The sequence below is a fragment of the Borostomias antarcticus genome (genome assembly GCF_949987555.1).
Source record: "Borostomias antarcticus genome assembly, chromosome: 13".
In the NCBI taxonomy this organism is placed as follows: Eukaryota; Metazoa; Chordata; class Actinopteri; order Stomiiformes; family Stomiidae; genus Borostomias; species Borostomias antarcticus.
The window spans coordinates 13,404,131-13,420,589 of NC_140246.1; the positions used below are offsets into that span (position 1 = coordinate 13,404,131).

Below are 16,459 nucleotides of genomic sequence, written 5' to 3' on the forward strand. Positions count from 1 at the left end.
AGTTTTGCTGTTTGAATGCTGTTTGGTAACTGCAGATGTGTCATTCTGTTTTTATCAAAACAGTATCATCTTCATGAAACAGAAAGATGTCATAAATGATAAATGTATGTATTGTTGGTGTGCAGTTGGCATGATTGTGTGTGTGTTGCCTTTAAAGACCTTTTCACAAATATGTTTTATTAAACTTCTGAAAAGACGACAAATCTGACAAGAGGTACCCTTTCTGGAAACATTTAATGGTTTCCGTGACAGGAAGTCCACACTCCACAACCGGTCAGTTAAATATTAACAAATTTACAGTCATGAGGAATGTAGAAAATAAACAAACATCAAAACAAGCAAACTCTCATCTAAAAAAAACGAGACCAACCTAAAAACCGAGACCAACCCAGTCCCCAAAGCCCCATGTGCAGTGGGGAGAAGATGGGTATCCAGTCAAATCTCCCCCCAAAGTTCAGAACCTTCACCCATCCTCACACGGTCTCACAGTTCAGTTTTTTCTGTTCTGGAACCCTGGAAGGACAAAAAAAGGGAACAGAATTAGGAACCATGTTCCCACACTATTTCCCAGTGTTATCCATTACATAATCCCTTTAAACTATCCATTACATAATCCCCTTAAACTCCCAAATCTCACCGAATCTTCCTCTTCCTTCTCCTCCTCCTCCTCCTCTTCAGCTTTAACTTCCTCCTCCTCCGCCTCCTCCTCCTCCTCCTCCTCTGCCGGCTCCTCAGGCTCCTCCTCTGGCTCCTCCTCCACCTGAGAAACGTCAAAAATAATAATTGTAAAATAACCATGCGTCTTTGGATTTTGATTAGAATTAAAAAGTGATGTTCTGACTTCATGCATCCAACTGTTGGTTATGTTCTCCTCCTGAACTCGGAACACACCTGCTCGTCCAGGTCGACGCTCATGCTGAGCCTGAGCATGCGCTCGATCCTGTCCCCGTAGGCCTTGGTGTCGGCCAGCTGGTAGCCGGAGCGCAGGGTGGCCGTCTCTAACAGCACCATGGCCAGGTCCGCGGCCGTCTGGTCCTCCGCATCACTCTGGCAGGGAGGAGGAGCACCACGGAGGACATGCCGTTAGAAACGAGTACTACAGAAACAAGTACTACAGAACTACACACCACCCAGGCACCATGAAAGCTTTGTTTTTTTAACACTGGCATCTGCGAGAGATATTCAGATGTGTGTACTGTATTGCTTTTGTACAAGATCCCGTTTGTCTTCCAGAAATGCTAAAAATAACCATCTTGATTCTATCTTGACCGAGGCACTTACATTGACTCTCTTCAGCATCTCTTTCATGAGTGGGTGTTTGGGGTTGATCTCTAATGTTTTCTTCTGGGTCGCGTAATAACTGGAAAACAATAATGAAATGGTATTACTACAGTCTAAGGGGCAGAGAGATCCATGTCTTCTGAGAATTTGAGAAAACGGCATTATATCCCAGGATGTAGTACTAGCTCTTACTTTGTGGAGACGTCCTTCCCTGTCTGGTAGGCCTGAGCCTTCATGATCCTCTCCATGTTTCCTGACCAGCCGTACTGGCTGGCCACCAGGGCGCAGGGGGACTTGGTCAGCCTCTGGGACAGCACGGCCTTCTCAATCTGTGGGCAGAGCACGTCAAAAACAGAATTGGCTTTTTGGTAGATTTACCAAAGAGAGATTTCTTTTATATGCTTTGGGATCAAATGCATCAGAAGCACAGGAACATGTCTCATTCGGTCCCGTTTCAATCAGCGTGATCCGTTGTGGACGGACCTTGTCTTTCAGGGCCTTTTCCTTCATCCAGGTGGTGAGGGGCTCGTACTCCTTCTCCAGTGCCTCCCTCTTCTCCTTGGTCTTCTCACTCTCGTCGAACTTGATGCCCTCCTTGGCCACGTTCTGGAAGCGCTTGCCGTCGAACTCGGGCAGGGCCTGGATGCAGTACTCGTCCACGGGCTCCGTCAGGTAGATCACCTCGTAGCCCTTCTTCAGAAGCTTCTCCACGAACGGAGACGACTCGGCCTGAGAAGAGAAGACGAGGGGAGGTAGAATTAGGCTCAGAGCTAAATACATAATCATTATAAGGTGTGATTTACAAACAGGCGTTCATTTTGATCTTGAACGTCTCCGTTTGTTCCTCGACCCTCACCTCCTTCCTGCTGGTCCCGGCCATGAAGTAGATCTTGTCCTGCTTCTCCTTCATGCGCTCCACGTACTTCTCCAGGCTGGCCAGCACCGTGTCGCTGTTGGAGGTCTGGAAGCGCAGCAGCTTGGCCAGACGGGTCCTGTTGGAGTGGTCCTCGATCACGCCCAGCTTCATATTGGTGCCGAACTCCTTCCAGAACTTCTCGTCGTACTGCTCCTCGGCGATCTTCTTGATCATGTCCAGCGTCTTGCGCACCAGCTTCTTACGAATGACCTGGTTGAGGAAACGCGCATGTAATGTGCTCGTTGGCCGCGTTTGAGCGAAGAGTATTGTAGGATCGAAGATTTCTCCGGTGAAGGGAATATTTAAGGAGCAGGCCTCACCTTGAGCAGCTTGTGTTGCTGTAGAGTTTCTCTGGAGACGTTCAAAGGCAGGTCGTCAGAGTCCACCTGAGGAGACAGACCAGAGGTTAAACATTACAACCTTCCAAGTGAGAACCTGTTCCAAGGGAAAGGATCTGCACGGCCATTACTCACCACGCCCCTCACGAAGTTCAAGTACTTGGGCATCATGTCATGGAAGTCATCAGTGATGAAGACTCTACGCACAAACAGCTAGAACAGAGAATGGAGAGAGAGAGAGCTCAATGACTCAGAACATGCGAAATTAAAGGGATTAAACTACTGTGGAAGAAAAACAGCGTTACAGACGTTCAGTTGCATCTGTCATACCTTGATGTAGTCGTTCTTCTTGGAGCCGTATTCATCGAACAGACCACGGGGGGCAGCGGCAGGAACAAAGAGGATGGACCTGAAGGTGACCTCCCCCTCTGCAGTGAAGTGGATGTGGGAGATGGGTTCGTCTGAGTCCTGCAACAACAAAAACAAGTCTTTATTGACACAGACACCACCTTCATCCAAAACAGGATTCGACTTTGAGAATTAGATAAAGATGAATTATTACAAGCACAGAAGTTGAACTTCCACCACCATCCAGACAAAATATAGACAGAATATAAAATGTTTGACCTTGTTGGAACTACAAAATGTAACTGCGCTACTGGATAAGAGAGTCTGCTGAGTGGATGAGCTAGAGACCCTCACCTTGGAGAAGGTCTTGTAGAAGGCCTTGTACTCGTCCTCCTCCACCTCCTTAGCCGGTCTCTGCCAGATGGGCTTGATGTCGTTCATCAGCTCCCAATCCCACACTGTCTTCTCCACCTAGAGAGAGAGACAGGGAGAGACAGAGAGACAGTCAAGAGACATTCTCAAATAAGGACACCGTCACTGACAACAACATTATAGGAGCTTTTCTTCCGACGGATCCGTTTTTTGAGTTCAGGGATGGTTGACATGGTTTACCTTCTTGGTTTTTGGCTTGTCCTTGTCCTCCTCCTCCTCTTCCTCCACCTCAGCGTCCTCCTCTTCCTCGTCCTTCTTCTCTGCCTCTGCCTCATCCTCCTCGATAGGCTCCTCCACCGTCTCCGTCTGAGCAAGGAGACCAAGACCAGATTGAATGTATTAGGTGTGTATTAAATTATTATTATTATTATTATCATTATTATTATCATTATTATGTGTACATGTACCCCCAGCTCCCACTGATCACACTTGTGTGCATGGCATACACAGAGGATCAAAGGCACTGTTACACACCTTGCTGCTCCACACATAGATGGGGAAGTTGATGAACTGGGAGTACTTTTGCACCAGGTTCTTGATGGTCGCCAGCTCCAGGTAGTCCGACGCCTCCTCCTTCATCACCAGGCTGGCGTACAGATAAGAGCATCTCGGGTTAGAGACCACGCCTATGGTCAGGCATATACGGGCGCCCTTACAGACATGATCAGAGTCCCATCTGTGTCAAAACGTCAAACTGTCGAAACTCAATTTCACTAGAATTGAATGAAGTCTGCGGGCACTGACCCAGCAATGACAACAGAAATGGTAATAACAAGGTGAACACATGAAAAGGTGGCTAGTCTGGCAAACCAAAGTACATTTGCATGTCAAATTCTGTCGATAGTGACATAAATGACCAAAAGTGCACTAGCTAAAAGTGCAACTTTTTAGACTGTCTGGAGAGGTCGCTACTCACGTGACGGTGGTGCCCCTTCCCAGCGTGTCCCCGCGTGGGTCCTCGATGACGGAGAACTCGTTCGAGTCGGACTCCCACATGTGCTGGGTGCCGTCGTTGTGCTTGGACGTCACGATGACCTTGTCGGCCACCAGGAAGGCCGAGTAGAAGCCCACGCCGAACTGGCCGATCAGCTCCGAGGTGGACTGGCTTTCCGTCTGCATCTCCGTCATCTTGTTGAGGAACTCGCTGGTGCCAGACTTGGCGATGGTGCCCAAGTTCTTCACCAGGTCCTCCTTGGTCATGCCGATGCCCGTGTCAGTAATATGGAGCATGTTCTTCTCCTTATCAGACTGGAAAGGAGGGGGGACAGTGGCATGTAAGAGCCTACAAATGGATTTGTCACACTTTTCATGATTAATGCAGTACTAGCACTATTAGATATACCGTTGACTTCTAGGTATAGTAGAAAAGCTAGACATGGAATGAGTTTTGCCTCTTGTAGGTTTACTGACAGAGAAAGTGTGCATAATACAGCCGCATATCGTTTCAGTTACAGGTGTACGTGGGTATCTTATTTGAAATGCAAAACCATATGTAAACACAGGTTTCGGGTTTCACTCCTGAACATTCAGTAGCCGTTGGAGGTTGCTTACAAAAGGTAGGCCAGAAAGGGCGTGTCACCCCGGACCCAGCCCACTCAGAGGTTAAGTTACCCACCTTGATTTTCACTGTCAGCTCTTCGTTACCGTCGAGAGCGTTCTCATTGGTCAGGGACATCAAGCGGATCTTATCTAGGGCATCGGAAGCGTTGGAGATCAGTTCCCTCAAGAAGATCTGCAAACAAGACAAAAGAATCAACCATGGAATTCTCAACTGACAGTTGACTCATACAAATGCATCGGCGACAGAAGACGACCAAATTTCACCTCGCGCAGTAGTTTGACATGCGGTCTTACACACGTTTTGTAAAACATAGTTCAGTACAGGGAACACCGTTTGGGGGAACATTCAGAGAGCTCCAGAGCCTCACCTCTTTGTTCTTGTACAGGGAGTTGATGATGAGCTTCATCATCCTGTTAACCTCAGCCTGGAAGACATGCTTTTCCGATTTCTCCCGCATCTCCTTAATCTGAGCTGCGTTTAGGCCGTCGAGCTGAATGGCCTCCTCTTCCCTGGAAAAAACACAGAAGGGAAATCAAGAATAGGCAAAAACAAGGTATAACAACTGAGGTGTCCCCCAAAGGGACTATTAACAGGATGACTCGTCTGTACAGGAGTCATTGGGGAAAACTGCTAAGATGCTGTGGGCCTTCATATGATACAGCACTAGTCGCCGTTTCTCTGAGCAGTGCAGGAGGATCAGGTGCGCTCTCAGAGCTTAATAGGTCTGGATGTCAAAACTGAACCGGCATCAACAAATCTCACTGAGCCTTGGTAGAAAATCAGAACATTGTGGCGAGTCCAACTGAGGATCACTTTTGGCCAGAAATAGCCAGGGAGCAGGGAGTAAAACTGGTTTGAACCAGGCTGTGTGGGAGAGATGGAGGAAGCATAGGGGGAGGGAGGGGGAGGGGGGCCAGGATGGGGGAGGGATGGAGGAAGCATAGTAGAGAGACAGAGAGAAAGAGAGAGTGTACCAGAGGCATAGGGATGGCATTGGAGCAGCTGGCATATAGAAACGCTCACCTCTGGACAACCTCGTCGTCCGTCCGGGATCCATCTCTGCTTTTGCCAAGGTCTTCCTCCACCGTCCCCTCAATGTCAACATCATCCTCCGCTCTGACCGACGCTGCACAACGAAGGCAAAATAACATCTTAGAGTAGTAGTCCTCTGGCACTAAACGTTGTGAACCCACTAAACGTTGTGATTTTAAAGCATTATTCACAGGGCTACACCTGACCTTGTATGTTACTCAGTAACCACGGTACCCAATCCAATGAAGCTTCTAGAGGCCACATTAAATGGCCCCATATGAATGAATAGATCAGGTGTCATAAAGAACCCGAGACCCACAGAAGCATACGTTATTTAGTTGTTCTGGGTGAGGAGTGTTGAACCAAAAGCCTGTCTGTTTCTGAGTTCTGGGTAAAGAGTGTGAGCCACAAGCTTGTCTGTAACGCTCAGCGGTTTACCTCAACAGACCTCCATTCATAGAGGGCATGGCACCTATCCACCCCACAGTGAACCAGATACCATGGTGATAAACTGATAACAGAGATTACAGAGAAAGTTCACCTTCACTGCTGTTTAAAAAAAATAATCTATTTCTAACTTATCCCACTATGTGACTACTGTCTGCTCACACCAAACAATGGGCAGTATGGCAATGATTATTCCTTCTTTGGGGTGTGACTGGGTTGTATTCCTCCACACAGACACTGAGGATTCCTACTATAAGTCCAGTGAGGGAGCTGGGAAGTGTAAGGTGGAGCATAGTGGTGTTAAGCACATGTCTAAAAGCAGGAAGCTGCACGAATGATAGGCTAATGGCTAGAAGTTCAGTTGTCTATTCAATCGCTGTTAATGAAATTGTTTGTTCATGAGGCAATGTGCATCCGCGTAGTCATGAATATGTCCACAAATGTATATTGGACAATTTATGGTAAGATATAGGCTATACAAAGCCTACTGTACCCGTTCCATATATGTCAAATTAACCACCATACTGTACTATGGGCTACATAAAGTTCAAGAACCTTTTTAGCAAACACGATTGGATTATTCGGCATAAAATAAAGCTCGGATAGGATACTTACTGAGAGCTAGAAGAGCACAAATGCAGCCTATTATCCACATACGCTTCATCTTGAAAGAAGAATGGATCTCTATCGATCTATCCCTATAGTCCCCGGGAAACGCTTGAACTATGGTGAGCAACGTCAGGAGACTCGCTTTATGAAATCCTCTTTTTCAGGGAGGAGTGTTGCAGTCGTGAGCCTATCGCTGCTCCACACGCACAACTTTCAACCAATAGCAGAAGCTTTCGCAGCCATGATCTTCCAATCGCGGCATTACATGTCAAATGTCCCACGTGCCAAGCGTGGCTGGTCGCCATTGGCCGAGAAACACATTAAACAGTGATTTGTATATTGTGTAATCGTGTAAATCTAACATTTTATCATCATCATCATCATCATCATCACCAACAACAACATTTTGTCATCAAATCATTGCTCTAGATATAATTATAACAATTTAACAGTTATTCGTGATACATTGGAGTATGTTCCACACATCCGGGGAACACTAGCAGTGCACTAGTTTACCTTAGCAACTGTTACTATGGTTTGCCAGCCACGGACAGAGACTACTGTAGTTTTGAACGACTTGTAAAAAGAACAATACATTCCAAATTTAGAGTGAATTGTAGCCAGGCAGTCCTGGACGTGGAGATATACCAGCCGCAGGTATATGTATACTTCTGCTTGTGTGTGCGTGTGTGTGTGTGTGTGAGAGAGAGAGAGAGAGAGAGAGAGAGAGAGAGAGAGAGAGAGAGAGAGAGAGAGAGAGAGAGAGAGAGAGATTAGAACATCCATCTACTGGGCCACTCTTACTGGGCCACTCTTATTTATAAAACAGTGCTGCCCGTAATAGGCTATAGTTACTTTAGGACCCAATCTGTGAAATGTTTTATATCCCAATGCAGAATGGCAAAGGAGAGGATCTGACACTGATCAGTTGACAGCTGTTTGTGAATAGGATATCTGTGTGTGATTTTGAGTGATCTAGAGGGCAGTGAGATGCACCTTTTTCCAAGCGCGTATTATCCATTAATTAAATGTGTCAAGCAGTAGCTAAAATAGATGGATGCATAACCACTCATTGAATGGTTGACGTAATGCTTGGTGATAGTATGAAAGTATTATTTCATTGAGGGTGCTGAATAGACATGTTTCATCATAGAAATCACCTATGGTATAGCCTACCTTCATTCATAGTTTTAACGAGCACTTTACAATCTTTTTGCCAGGCCCAGACAGACAACAGCTGGTGAGAGTCCGAGGGGCCTGAGATGAACCCTCACTGGGGAGGGGCGAGGAGAGGGTCGCCCCCCGCCCCCCCGCCGTACACAGTCTCTCTCCGTCCTGTGCTGTGCTCCGTCCCAGGGGACCTCCCACAGGAGTGCCTCTACCTGAGAACACAGGTGTTCCCCCGCCTGGACGCCCTCTGCAGGGCCAGATGCGCCCGCTTCGCGCCTGTGGACGTCCAATGGGACGAGGAGGCCAGCCACCGCCCCTGTGACCCCGCCCTCCGCCGGCATCCTCTCTCCTCCCAGCAGCTGAAGGTCAGCCTGGACCTCATCACCCACTCCTCTTCCTTCCTCTGCCTCCTGGGGCATCGATATGGGCCCTCCAGGCCGGAGGACTCCCCGCCTCTGCCCGCCCCGGGCCCGGGGCGAGAGGCCCTCTCTGGGGTGGAGCGGAGCCTGTGCGTGGCCGCGGAGGGAGGCTACCCCTGGGTCCTCGCCGGGAGGAACCAGACCTGCTCTCCGACGGAGCTGCAGGTCACCCAGGCGGCTCTGGCGGGAGACCCCAGACACTGCTTCTTCTACTTCAGAGACTACACCCTGCAGGACGAGGAAGACGAGGAGGAGAGGGACAGCGACGCGGGTCGGAGGAGGTCATTGCTGAGAGCGTTCGCCGGGGAGGCGGAGCACGAGAGGCGGCGGGCGCGAGCCCTGAAGGACAGGATCGTAGCCGGCCTCCAGCCGGTGAGGTTCTTCCGGACGCTGCAGGATCTGGGTGGCCTGGTGCTGAGGGACTGGACGGGCCTGATAGAGCAGCTGTATGGGCCCCCCTTACCGGAGCAGAATCCCACCTCCTTAGGTCAGTTGTTTACTGTTCGGCTCAGTCCAATTTAGTTGACTTTAATGCCTTTCTGTGGACTCTCTCATTTTTCAGGTGTCTTCTACACCTGTCTGTCTGTCTGTCTGTCTGTCTGTCTGTCTGTCTGTCTGTCTGTCTGTTTGTCTGTCTTACCGATCTTCAGGCTACCAGGACAGCGTGGACAGACGTCACCACGAGGGTGCTGTCCATGCTCTCTGTCACTGGTTCGTCCCCTCCAGCCAGACGACAGCAGTGCTGGAGACACTCGACTCATTCACTCTCCGTCTCACTCCTAACAAGCCTGGGAGTCCAGCTGCGCTCCAACCAAGGACGTCAGCAGCCGAGCTAACGTGGTGAGAATGCCAAGCTGAAAAATAACTGCGGTAAAAGCCGTGGGGATTTTCCTCACCATTTCTCGTACCTTTTACCTTCAGTAACTACGAAAACAGTGACACGGAGAGCTCAATTTTCCTGATCTGTGGAGAGAGGGGTTGTGGGAAGTCTTCGCTGGCAGCCTGGTGGATCCAGGAGTTCCGGAAAAAGAACCCTGGAATCCTTGTGATCCCTCACTTCTGTGGCATCAGCAACTCCAGTGTGGATATTGGATCTGTATTGAGTCAGTTGACCATGGAATTACACTGAGCCCATTATGGTAAACATCAATACCTCTCATACTGTCACTGGACATAACTTTCTGCTTTCCTATAGAACCAATCACATGTTAATAAGCCTGATACCAAAATTCAATGAGTTTTTAAATTCTTCAGATAACACAAATAAACATGTGTTATACCAGGGCAGACACTTCTAGTCTCATCACAGGTAGCAGTTTGTCACCACACTTCTTTTTTTCAGTCAAGTCCCTGAGAACAGTGGTCGGTAGCTTCAGACCTCTAATTCTCATCTAGAGATTTTGATCATCTTAAACTTAACTTAATCCTTCCAAGTAGCTAGTGTGGTTCACCACCCTTATGAAACAAAAATATATTGCGATATATTGGAAAATATGAAATGTAATCAATACATTACCATATATAGGAAATATATATGGTACATATATATATGTACATATATATATATGTATATTTATCTTAATGCTTTTATCTGGTTAAATAAAGGTTAAAAAAATATATAATATATTTATATATACTGCAATATATGAAAAGCAGCAATTCCTTATGTATTATTCAATGTACTATGTATGTAGCATATATTATTCTGTATATTTCCTCCACATATTTTACATACTACAATATATTGACAGTTAATATATAGGGGAATATATTTTCTTTGGGGCAGCAGGTCAGTGGGTTTTGAGGCACAATGGGGTTATCAATATTTACATATTACGCTGCCATAAACAGAGTTGGAAGTACATTCTTTTAATATTCAAGTGTCATATTTGAATATCTTTACAATTCTTGATTGTTGTAATTATGATATCATGATATTGATCAACCTTTCTGTACTCCCTCTCATGGCCTCTCAATGACTGTGTTGTAAACACCAAGTTTTTTCTGCAGGGAGCCAGGCTGAGTGGGCGGAGGGGTTGTTGGACCGGGTCAGGCCCAGACCTCTCCATGTTGTGGTCCAGGCTTTCACTGCTGCAGCCGCTCTGGGACCCTGCGTTCTGGTTCTGGACGGACTGGACCAGCTGACTGAGACCCTGGGTCTCTCGATGCAGGAGGTAAAACCTCACTTCAGTCTCTACAAACCACAGCTTTAGCTACAGTATATACTCTAAATGCTTTCTTTCCAACATTTCACCACAGAATGAACACGTCTTTCTAACACAGCTTGAAGAATGACCGATTGTGCGTTCGTCCTCCAGTCTTTCTCTCCTCTGTCCTTGTGTTGAGGTGAAGGAGCTTCGCTGGCTCCCTGGTCCCCTGCCCTCCCAGTGTAAGCTGGTCCTCACCGCCACCTCCACGGACCTCACCTGTAAGAGCCTGACCCTGCGTCCCGATGTCCGCGCCCTGCCCTGGCCCGGCCCGCCTGACCCCCGGCACCGGCGCCGCCTCCTGCTCCGCCACCTCCGCCCGCCCGGCCTGGAGCCCCCCGAACCCCTGCTGGAGGAGCTCCTGGGGGGGAGGCTGGGCCGCCTGCCCCTGTACCTGGCCCTGATGGCCGGCGAGCTGCAGGCGTGCGGCGTTCCGAGGGCAGAGGGGGAGGAGTCGATGGAGGGGTACGCCGAGGCAAAGACGGCGGCGGAGCTGTGGGAGAGGGTGATCCTGCGCTGGGTCCGTGACTACGGCGATGGCGGCGAGGTCTGCGAGGGTCGGGCCGATCAGACGAGACCTCTCTCTACGGTGTCTGAGACAGGTGCAGGATTTGCGAAATCCGCAGGTTGTCACTCAGCTGCGACATCTATGAATATGATCATATCAAAATCATAATCAGCAATCATCATCATTTTATATAGATCAAGACAGCCGTATACACTGTACAGTAGGAGGAGCTACCTCAGATCTCATCTGATCCTCCCACCTTCCTCCCCCCCTCTCCAGAGCTCCGAGGATGGGTGTGGGACGCCCTCTGCCTGGTCCACCTCTCCCGCTCGGGGCCCACCGAGGAGCAGCTCCTGGCCCTGCTGGAGGCTCTGGGTTCCCAGGGGTCGGTGCGGCGGGTGCTTCCTCTGGAGTGGGCCCGCTTCCGTGCTGCCGCCGCGCCCTGGGTCCGCGAGAGAGCCGGCGGGTCCCTGAGCCTCACCCACCAATCACTGCACCAGGCCATGGACCTGCTGCTGCTGAGTGAGCCACGTATACACACTAATATACACAGACTGCTTGGAATACAGGCTTTAGACTGTAGGCTCAGAATACATTCTCCAAAGATATTACTGCTGGAAAATCTTTGTTTTCTGCGTTTTGATCTACAGGGATTGGACCTGAGAGAGGCCCAGGGGGGTTGAGGAGGAGGACCAGACGGGCGTACCAGCTCTCCATGGTCCGGTTCTTCCAGAGGCAGGACAGGGAGCTCTGTAGCTGGGCCGTGGTCCTGGAAGAGGTCCCCTGGCTCCTGGAGCAGTGTGAGGCCTGGGGACAGCTACACGCGTTCCTCACAGACCCCGAGTAAGAACGCAAACGCACACTGAAACACTGACGGATTCAAGCATACTTGACAAACACAAACACACCTTAAGACACTGTATCTAGATACATGTAGATACAGTGGTTTATTGAAAACTGTCTTCGTCTCCCCAGGACTGTGGACCAACTGTCCTCAAGATGGAGACAGTCTCCTCAGCTAAAGATGGACATAGTCCGGTTCTGGACCCTGCTGACCCTCAGGGGGTTTGACCCCCATACCTCCTACCAGAGCCTGCTGGGAAATGAAGTTCATGGTCCTCTCCCTCCTGTTGCACTTACAGGTAGCGTTACCTGAAATTTCACATACTGTATTCTGCCACCATTTCCCCAAGAATTCCTATGTACCTGTATCTGTACTGGTTATATGTATGTATGACTAATACAAATTATATTCTTCTATTTAAAAAGAATTATTAAAAAAAGGATTCTGCAAAATCCCATAGGATTCAGCAAAATGTGTAGCATAATCATACTGTATTTAATTTTGCTACATTTCCCCTGAAGATACTGAGCCCTCGGAGCACAGGGACATCGACAGCTCTACTGCATCCATGACCGAAACACAAAGCCAAGATAACGGTCAATACCGATCACTGATAAATGATAACTTAATACTTCCTTTTGATGATGTTCCCCAGCGGTGATTAAGGCGAACTGGTTGCTGTGTTCCCCCGTTAGACCCTGTGAGTCTGAGTGCGCCGGGCGTGCGAGGGAGACTGGGGGTGTTTGTCTCCGAGCTGCTGCTCTGTCTGGGCAGGGAGGGAGAGGCAGAGCGGACCCTGCTTCGGTCCCAGGACTCTCTCACACAGGTCCGAGCAGACTTTAAACGTTTAACTTCTAATCCTTTAACCGAAGACTTATTTTCATTTTCCGGGCGTATGGCTCTATAGTGTATTTGCCTATCAGCTGAATCCTCATCCATGGTTCCCTCCCCCCTGTGCTATCCCAGGCTGGTGATGGGGACACAGAGAGCGCCGACTTCCTGCTGAGCGTACGGCAGACTCTGGCGGAGCTCTGCGTGGCCGCGGGCCGGCCGAGGCGGGCTGAGACACACTGTATCTCCGCCCTGCGCGCTGCCGACGCCCTCGCCGCAAGCTGCTCTCAACCCGGGGGCCTCGCAGTCAGGAGGGGTGACGGTCTACGCTGAGATACTGAATAAAATCAAAACACACACGCCCTACACAATGTTAGGGGAGTCCGCGTAGGCTATTATATGGCCCCCCTCTTTCTCCTTGTAGGTCAGTTGCTTTGTACACTCTGCCAACTGACGTTCGCCGATGGCCGTGCTGGAGAGGCCTCGCGGATTCTGAGGGACATCATTAGCACAGGACATGACAGGGTTCACCCGTGTTCCCAGGCCACCGTATCAGTGCTAAGGGGGTTACTCAGGTGTGTGTGTGTGTGTGTGTGACTATGGCTTCTACTAAACATTAAGCTACAATTATAGATCTTCTGTTTGAGCTACAGCTTATGTATGCCGTGTGGTATTTTCAGGTAATGCAAGTACCTCACTACTGTACCTCAGAAGTACCTCACTATGTTAATGTCATCACTATGTTAAATCTCATTTTTAGACATATCAACTATTTTTATACACTAGAATTGGGCGGAATGAGCTAGCTGAGGCAGAAGGCCTTCTCCAGGCTGCTCTGAGGACCAGGAGGAGCTGGTATGGTGGACAGCACCCTCTAGTGGTGGAGGTGGAGGAACACCTGGCAGACATCTGGGCAGAGACCAGCCGGGGCACAGGGTGAGAGAGGATTGTAGTTCACCTTCTCTCTCTCTCTCTCTCTCTCTCTCTCTCTCTTCATGTATTGTCAATCTGTTCTCTCTACTTCCTGTGTAAATGGTCCGTTTCAGATTGTAGTGTGTGGTAACGGCTCTGTGTGTTTAGTTTGCAGCAGACTCAGGCTGTGGCGCTGTATCGACACGCGGTGTGTGTGAAGGACCAGGATGTGAAGCTCTGTCCACCCACCTCCCCGCTGGCTCAGACGAAGGGACTCAGCCTCACACTCACCCTGGTCAAACTTGGTAATTCACACACAGGGGCGGCTGTGGTTCAGGAGGCAGAGCGGGTTGTCCAATGATCGAAGGGGTCAGCGGTTCGAATCCCGGCTCCTCCTGTCCACTTGTCGAAGTGTCCTGAAACCTAAAATTGCTTCCAATGAACAGGCTAGCATCTTGCATGGCAGCTGCCGCCATTGGTATGGGTGAATTAGAGGCCATTGTAAAGTGTTTTGGATATAAGCGCTATATGAGTGCAGTCTATTTATCATTTACACTTCCCAATTACAACCTCCTCAAACACTCTTTGTAGTGTTTACAGACTCTGTGTGTGTGTGTGTGTGTGTGTGTGTGTGTGTGTGTGTGTGTGTGTGTGTGTGTGTGTGTGTGTGTGTGTGTGTGTGCGTGCGTGTGCGTGTGCGTGTGCGTGTGCGTGTGTGTGTGTGTGTGTGTGTATGTGTGTGTGTGTGTGTGTTTTTCCTATAATAGGCAGACTTCTGTGGCAGGGATCCAGTACCACTGAGAGGAGAGAGACCCCATTGAGCTTCTCCAGAGAGCCCTGGACCTGTGCATCCGCTTCCTAGGCCCTGAACACGCACACACCAAAGACATACAACGGTAAGCAAGACGAGACGTATCGACGTCTCACTTCTCCTCTTGAACTTCCACGTGCTCAAGACGAGTTTTTCAGCAGCTGGCGCTTCATAATTGACGTTGTTCCTAGGAGTTTAACCACGGAGTTCAGACAGCTCGTGACCTCGCCTGACCCCGGTTGCAGACCTTCCTCACACCAGAAACTGAGCGCGAGCAGACCCGACGCAGGCACCCCCCTCTACCCCCACACGGGCTCCGACAGGGCCGCAGGACACGCCCCTCGTGAGCCGTCCAGAGAGAGACCCCTGTCCAGCTGGTCTGGCTGGTCACGGCCCGCGCCGGATCTAGAACCGGTGAAGAGCCGGAACCGTAGCGTGGGGCGGAAGGAACAGTCCCCTAGGCCCTGGTCAGCGTTCCAGACCACTGTGTTTGGCCCACGGAGTGACATCGGCGACCTGATCCTGGCACCTCCCAGACCCAGACCTAGAACCGCACCCGGTTCCGCTAGCTCACGTTCTGCAGAGGGAACCCGGGCCGGGCAGCGGGCGGGCTGGTGCCACCTCCCGGGTCGGTACCTATTGGAGGAACAGTCGGTGACAGCCTTGAACAGGCAGATCGGTTCCCCGGAGCACAGACACAGACACACCCCCATGCTCAGACAGACAGGCCAGAGGGAGGGGACCAGCACTGCTGCAGGCACCGTGTAGCACGGGCCCCTGGGGGCCGGTAAAGAGAAGACATATATGAATATGAATATGCTTTCAGAGAGAATGGCATTTTCAATGTTTTTCAATCAGGTGTTTGCTCATTAAATGTATTTTTCTAATTCTAAATCGCTAGGTCAATCTATGAATTGCATTATGTGTCCCTCGTTCTTGTAGAACCCTTTTGGAATAAGTCCATATCCCAAATACAGAATTGGAAAGATTATTTGACTCTTGTAGTACTTTTAATAACCAGAGGAGGGCGCTCATATCAACTGTTATGAGCAGTGAGTGGGATATGCAACAATTCCAAATCCCACCTGATCTGAGTGAAAGGATTGATTGAGCAACAGCCCAACGGTAGGTTCAGGTGCCGTGACGCAGGGCTTGTTTTTGTAAGCCGGTTTGGGCTACAGTACCATGTGGGGTAATCTAGAGTTAAGGTCGGTCCTGGGCTCTGAGCTGTGTGTGTGTGTGTGTGTCTGTGTCTGTGTCTGTGTGTGTGTGTGTGTGTGTGTGTGTGTGTGTGTGTGTGTGTGTGTGTGTGTGTCTGTGTCTGTGTGTGTCTGTGTCTTTGTGTCCCCTTTCATTGGATGAAGCTTTTTTCTAAGTTCAGTCAGGGTGACTTTGAGTGCGTCATAGGGTGCTGTGTGCTTATCTTAGGAAAATGTCCATTTGTGGTGAAATTTGTTGACCTTTTACACCAATCTGGCATAGAGCCCAAAACAGCACTGACAAGGACACATACACTGTCATCATGTGTTACAGAAACTTGGCTTTTCCTGGCGTTATGATGAATAAATTATGATAAAACTATGTATATATCACAGTGTCACAGACTGTCCTCAAACATGTACTGTAGCTATGCAGACATGGTTTAAGATAAGATGGACCATCTACACATACTCCATTATAACATAAAATTCAATTTAAAAATTGACCACTGCCATTGACTTGTACCTTGGCTGCATTGTGCTGTATGCAGCACACACATTGCCTGTCTGACTTACTAATGTAAGTAACTCTAA

The 16,459-nt window shown here is 49.3% G+C and overlaps 2 protein-coding genes across 2 annotated transcripts; one reads left to right on the top strand and one right to left on the bottom strand.

The window, feature by feature from the left end:
- Window positions 1–215: 215 nt before the first annotated feature.
- Window positions 216–7,067, bottom strand: LOC311317083 (endoplasmin-like). Its single transcript, XM_084448089.1, has 18 exons — window positions 6,971–7,067; window positions 5,900–6,002; window positions 5,244–5,385; window positions 4,931–5,047; window positions 4,232–4,563; window positions 3,790–3,901; window positions 3,496–3,621; window positions 3,238–3,354; window positions 2,866–3,003; window positions 2,671–2,748; window positions 2,518–2,583; window positions 2,138–2,407; window positions 1,765–2,010; window positions 1,474–1,610; window positions 1,282–1,360; window positions 892–1,047; window positions 638–760; window positions 216–513 (listed from the first exon to the last, which is right to left on the bottom strand). The coding sequence occupies exons 1-18, from the start codon at window positions 7,017–7,019 to the stop codon at window positions 484–486; spliced, it is 2,421 nt and encodes an 806-aa protein (XP_084304215.1). The 5' UTR covers window positions 7,020–7,067; the 3' UTR covers window positions 216–483.
- Window positions 7,068–8,226: 1,159 nt separating this feature from the next.
- Window positions 8,227–15,434, top strand: LOC311317010 (tetratricopeptide repeat protein 41-like; the record flags this gene model as incomplete). The annotated part of the gene is given in 15 exon segments (XM_084448004.1): window positions 8,227–9,040; window positions 9,204–9,393; window positions 9,475–9,679; window positions 9,683–9,692; window positions 10,564–10,727; window positions 10,900–11,307; window positions 11,493–11,790; window positions 11,919–12,111; window positions 12,244–12,410; window positions 12,808–12,938; window positions 13,079–13,259; window positions 13,368–13,518; window positions 13,730–13,879; window positions 14,024–14,160; window positions 14,812–15,434. Coding segments are annotated over 15 exon segments (3,822 nt in total).
- Between the last annotated feature and the right edge of the window lie 1,025 nt (window positions 15,435–16,459).